At 51.8% G+C, this 5632-nt stretch overlaps 1 protein-coding gene across 11 annotated transcripts in view; it reads left to right on the top strand.

Moving 5' to 3' along the window:
• Nucleotides 1-438: 438 nt before the first annotated feature.
• The window catches only part of kifc3 (kinesin family member C3), a 19751-nt gene continuing 14557 nt past the window's right edge, over nucleotides 439-5632 (top strand). For 2 of the 11 annotated variants that reach the window (XM_070960346.1, XM_070960338.1), the window contains exons 1-2: nucleotides 3602-3819; nucleotides 4454-4574. In XM_070960346.1, the coding sequence (XP_070816447.1) occupies nucleotides 3721-3819; nucleotides 4454-4574 (220 nt within the window). In that variant the 5' untranslated portion in view covers nucleotides 3602-3720. Of the gene's footprint in view, nucleotides 752-835; nucleotides 3820-3862; nucleotides 3887-4453; nucleotides 4575-5632 lie in introns of those variants that run through there. The other 9 variants (XM_070960420.1, XM_070960411.1, XM_070960429.1 and 6 more) reach the window with 9 other exon arrangements.

Here is a 5632-nt window from a genome sequence, read left to right as displayed (position 1 = left end):
GTTTCATCATCTTCCTCCAGATTAAAAGGAGATTTCAGCTTCCTCTCCTCTGGCTTTCTTTATTTTGGCCTTTTTGTCCCTCAGGGCTGCCTGTAAACACAGGAAGTCAGTTTGTTGCAGCATTTTACCTCCTTTGAACTCACTAAGAAGAATTAAATGTCTGAAGCATCTAAAAGTCCAGATTCAAGTCGATCAAATAACCTTTAAAATCATTTTTCTGATCAGCTGCAGCTCGACGCTCCGTTTTCTTACACACACACACACACGCACGCACGCACACACACACACACACACACACACACACACACACACACACACACACACACACACACACACACACACAGGGCCGCTGAATGTTCCAGCGGGGGGAGGAGCAGCTCCTCACGCTTCAGTTGACGCTGAAATATTTATCCATCGGGGGGGTGGGGGGGTGGAGCTAGCGGAGGTGTGATGCTGCTGTACTGTTGCTAGGGGAACAGAGAGGGAAGAAGCTGTGTGTGTGTGTGTGTGTGTGTGTGTGTGTGTGTGTGTGTGTGTGTGTGTGTGTGTGTGTGTGTGTGTGTGTGTGTGTGTGTGTGTGTGTGTGTGTGTGTGTGTGTGTGTGTGTGTGTGTGTGTGTGTGTGCGCGTGTGTGTGTGGGGAGGGGGTCTGCGGGTGGGGTTGACTGATCCTGCTGCTGTGTGTCGGTGTGGAGCTGCAGCGAGGTGGAGGATGCAGCGATGATGTGGACGGCGAGGCTGCAGGGAGGGAGGTAAGAACCGAGCGGAGGGACACAAAGAGGACGAGACGGAGGACGGAGGACGGGGAGGGAGGCGGACATGTTGAGTAGAGACGAGGGTGAGATGGAGGTCTGCTTGTAACCTGATGCGGTTTCCTCCGCTGACCTGAATATGCGTCGCGTGTTGACGACAGCCTGAAGCTCCGGCTCAGTTTGGTTTTATTCTCTGCGTCTCGTCTCGTCTTGTCTCGTCTCGTCTCGTCTCTTCTCTCGTCCTGATAATCCGCCTTTTGTCTGCCAGCGTCTTCGCTCTCGTCTGCTTCCCTTCGACCTCCTGTGACGATCAGTGTGTTCCTTCTGGGTTCACTGAGGAACGTTTGTTCTGCTTTCATCACGTGAAAGATGTGCTGCATGTTCGCCGTCCACCTGTCCAACCAGGGCAGAGAGACGTGCACGTCCAACGCGGGGCCAGGGACAGGGCCAGGTACTGCTGCTGGTGCAGATACTGGTGCAGGTGCAGGGCCAGGTACTGGTGCTGGTGCAGATACTGGTGCAGATGCAGGGCCAGGTACTGCTGCTGGTGCAGATACTGGTTTAGACGTGGGACAAAAAGAGCTCACAAAGGAAAGTGAGACGTGTCTGGACTCTGAAATTTACAAGTTCCAGAATGAGGAGGTGTTCATCAGGCACTCAGGTAACTGATCTCACTCCCTCCTCTTGTCAGCAGGTGAGCAGTACTCAGGTAACTGTAGCTGCACCAGGTGTCCTAGTGGGACCTGGTTCAGGTCCTCAGCGGACTGGAGCTGAAGATCAGGACGTGGATCAGCGTGTCGATTGATATGTGAATGAAGCAGCACCTGTGGATGAGAGCCAATCAGCTGCTGGCTTTACTCTCTCTGCTGAGGCGTCTTTGAGCAAGACGCAGACCCCAGACTGTCCCCCCCCCCCCCCGTGTGTGTGTGTGTGTGTGTGTGTGTGTGAGCAGACAGGGTTTGACTGTGAGCACATGGAGACTGAAAGAAAACAGGAAGAGATGATTTGACCCAGTTTAGAGGAGGAGGAGGAGGAGGAGGAGGAGGAGTCTCTCTGTACTCAGCCGAAGAGGATGTGCTGCAGATTTCATGATTTATTGTCGTCTGTGTTGTTGGACTGGATATTTTTGTAATAAGACACAGTTTCAGTGTTTTTCTGATTGTTAATGACTTCAGTTTGCAGCGTTAAACTGCTGCAGCTCAATAAAAGGGCCGATCAGAATATGAAGATCAATAATCGTCTATTAATAATCGTTCGTAGGGAAGCGGCCAGTCAGCTAACAGGGCCGCTAGCTGCACGGCTAACTCAGCTAACGAGCTAACAGCAGCTAGCAGCGACAGCCACAGACAGCTACAGCAAAGAGCGGCGCTTAGCGGCTGCTCAGGTGATGTGCTGCCCCCTGTTGGTCTGTGGTGACCTTTGACACGTGACCAGTTTTTACTCTCTGAACCTTTTTAAGGAACGAGTTTACATCAGCAGAAAAACGTCTGATTTCTGTTTACTGACAGAAAACTAAAGCTAATTAGCAAATATCAGTCGAGCTCCAACGATTCATTGATTACTGAACGTGGACAAACAGAGCGTTTGAAGACGTCGTCTCGGGCTTTGAGAAACACTGATGGACATTTGTCACCACCGGGGGGCGTCCTGGTCTTCTGTCTGCAGAGCTTCGCGTCTCACCTGCGAACAGCAGCGAGCTGCGGTGAATCCTCCCGCAGGCTGATCCAGAGTCAGTGTCGAGGTGTCAGACGACTCTGTTGGACCCTGAAGGTGTCAGATGGCAGCAGATGGCTCCGTGCTGCGTTCACTGCCAGGAAACAGTCAGCCGCTGGATGGAAAAAACACGTCGCTCCACGTGTTCATCTTTTACTGCAGGAGGCAAAAAAAAGTGCACAGACAGTGAATTCACACTGTGTGTGTGTGTGTGTGTGTGTGTGTGTGTGTGTGTGTGTGTGTGTGTGTGTGTGTGTGTGTGTGTGTGTGTGTGTGTGTGTGTGTGTGTGTGTGTGTGTTACTCCATCTTTTAAGCTCTAATCTGCACTTTGAAAAGCTCCAGCACTGTAAGACCTGGAATGTGTCAGCTGTGTGTGTGTGCGTGTGTGTGTGTGTACGTGTGTGTGTGTTAGTGTTATATCATCTTACTCCTGTTAGAAGTCTGTCAGAGACTCTTATACGTGAACATCACTTCCTGTTTGTGGGTCAGTGAGCGCTGTGGTCCTGATCGACCAGCAGCCTGCGGGGCTGAAAAGTCAAATGCTGCAGTTCCTCAAACGGCCACTCGAGGCTCCTTCTGGAGGCGAGTCCGTCCCCATAGACCCCCATGTCTAAAGTGTTATGACCATCTCTTTGAGTGACGGCTGGCTGTCCAGGCCTCAGCCAGCTCCACCCACGCCCGCCTCTTAGCAGGAGGTTGGTGGAGTCAGACGCTGCCCAGATGGAGACAGCAGGTCTGGCTTTCAGGACTTGTTGCTATGGCAGCAGCTCCAGAGCACTTTTAAAGGAGCTTCAGGTGACCTGAACGTCCAGACTGTGTCGTCCTCGATGAGGAGCGCGGTCGTGTTCGCCGCAGCATCCATGACGTTATGGTGTGTAAGGCTGAGCCGTGCTGGCGGCATCAGATGCTGCAGGTGTACCTAATAAAGCGGCCGGTGAGCAGGTGGCGCTGACAGACTGAAGAGTGAGAGTCGAGTCATTCATGAAGGCGTCTGATAGTAAACAGGACTGAAGCTGCGTCCCTGCGCTCAGCTCAGGGTTAAAGAGGCCATCTGCTCCCAGGATTAACAGATTACTCTCTGTGGGCTGGTCTCAGGTCAGCTGTGCCTAATCCACAGACTGCAGGTGGGTTAACTGCCTCCAGGTCAGCGTGCACAGCAGGTCATCTCAGCTCTGCAGCAGGTCACTGGCTCTGAGCGGCTGGCTGACTGGGACCAGTTGAGAGGACTGGGAGGATGTGAGTGCGCGGCGGCGGCATGCTGGGCTGGGTGGGAACTCTGATCAACAAGAGCTGGCTGGACGGGAGGAGCTGCGTCCGTCCGTCCGAGCGGAGACCTCGCTGCGGACATGGACGGGTAAGAGCGGACGCTCTGAGAGAGGCTTCTGTTTAGAGGCTGGCCTCTGATTGGTGGGATCCCACAGGTGAGACAGGTTAGGAGACCGTTGAGTCGGGAGAGGTGAGCTGATCTCAGGACAGTTGGGGATGCTAACAGCTAACTCAGCAGACTGCTAATGGAGACAGTGAGACAAATATAGACCAAGAAAACTGAAATCACTTCCTGTTTACATCCAGGAAGAATGAGGCCAAGGTGGGTGATGGAGTTCTGCGGGGGGGTCAGTGGTCCTGATCTTGACTGGAGGGGGTTCAGAGTCAGACTTTGAGAACCTCTGACTGTGATGCGTTCAGTGTCAGAACATGTTGAAAGTTAATGACGTTCACTGTCTGTCTCTCTGTCTCTGTCTCTCTCTGTCTGTCTGTCTGTCTGTCTGTCTGTCTGTCTGTCTCTCTCTCTCTGTCTCTCTCTGTCTGTCTGTCTCTCTCTCTCTCTCTCTCTCTCTCTCTGTTTCTCTCACTCTGTCTGTCTGTCTCTCTCTCTCTCTCTCTCTCTCTCTGTCTCTCTCACTCTGTCTGTCTGTCTGTCTGTGTCTGTCTCTCTCTGTCTCTCTCTCTGTCTCTGTCTGTCTGTCTGTCTGTCTGTCTCTCTGCAGCCGGTCCAGCGGTCCAGCGCTCTGCTCAGCCCGGCGGTCATGTTCAGCACAAGAAAGACCTGGGACCTCAGCCACACCCCCTGCCTGCAGGAGCTCTGGAAGAAAGACATTTCATTGGACGGTGAGTCAGACGCCTGTCGCAGAGGAGGAGGGACAAAAAAAACAAAACACCAGCGTGGCTGCATTTTTGGCATGACAGCAGAGTGTGTGTGTGTGTGTGTGTGTGTGTGTGTGTGTGTGTGTGTGTGTGTGTGTGTGTGTGTGTGTGTGTGTGTGTGTGTGTGTGTGTGTGTGGGGAGGTGAGTCATACCTGTCAGTAATGAATGGAGCTCATGGACAGTGAGTGTGTGTCAGAGGGACGGACAGGTGAGCTGAAAGCGTCGTGTTTGCTCGACTTGTTGGTGTTTGTGCGTCGTTTGTGTGTCTGTGTGTGTTTTTCTCAGCTGATCGGTTTTCAGCCGGCGTCTCCGGGGACGACGGATCAGGTGAACAACACTGGAGCTTTTGTCATTTCCTCTCCTTCATCAAGCTGTTTTCAGTCGTTTGAGCTTTGTTCAGCCAGCAGCTGAGTGAAGAATCGCTGATCTGAAGTCAGCGTGAAGGATTTCTGCTGTTCTGTCACGCTGAATTTCTATTGGACGAAACATTTAAAGACCTTTTACATGAGTTTTGTACAAAGAGTCTGAGGCTGTCAGGTAAGTTAAACTGGACATGCAGTACAGTTTGAAGTACAAGTACTCGGTGTGAATGCAGTGACGTTAGCTTCACGGCTAATTAACGATGAGCAGCTGGTCCAGACGAGCATCAGGTCACTGACGAGAGCTAATGTGAGCAGGTTTGAAAGACGTTTTTAATGTTCGTTCATCGATAACGTGAAGCTGAAATGTGTCAAATATTTAATGAACGAACACGAGAAATGATTTGAATCAGGACAAATCTGATCACAGGATCAATAAACGAGAATCTGAGAGGGCTGATCATCAGTCTGGACGAGCCGATCGGTATTGATTATTGTAAAGTGACGTCTTCACGCCGTTTATTCAGTCTGATAGCAGAGACAGAGGCAGACACAGAGACAGACACTGAGACAGAGGCAGACACTGAGACAGAGGCAGACACTGAGACAGAGGCAGACACTGAGACAGAGGCAGACACTGAGACAGAGGCAGACACTGAGAC

This window comes from Chaetodon trifascialis, chromosome 1 (assembly GCF_039877785.1).
Source record: "Chaetodon trifascialis isolate fChaTrf1 chromosome 1, fChaTrf1.hap1, whole genome shotgun sequence".
Taxonomy (NCBI): domain Eukaryota; kingdom Metazoa; phylum Chordata; class Actinopteri; order Chaetodontiformes; family Chaetodontidae; genus Chaetodon; species Chaetodon trifascialis.
Note: the sequence above shows the minus strand (reverse complement) of the source record. Positions and strands in the feature narration are given on the sequence as shown.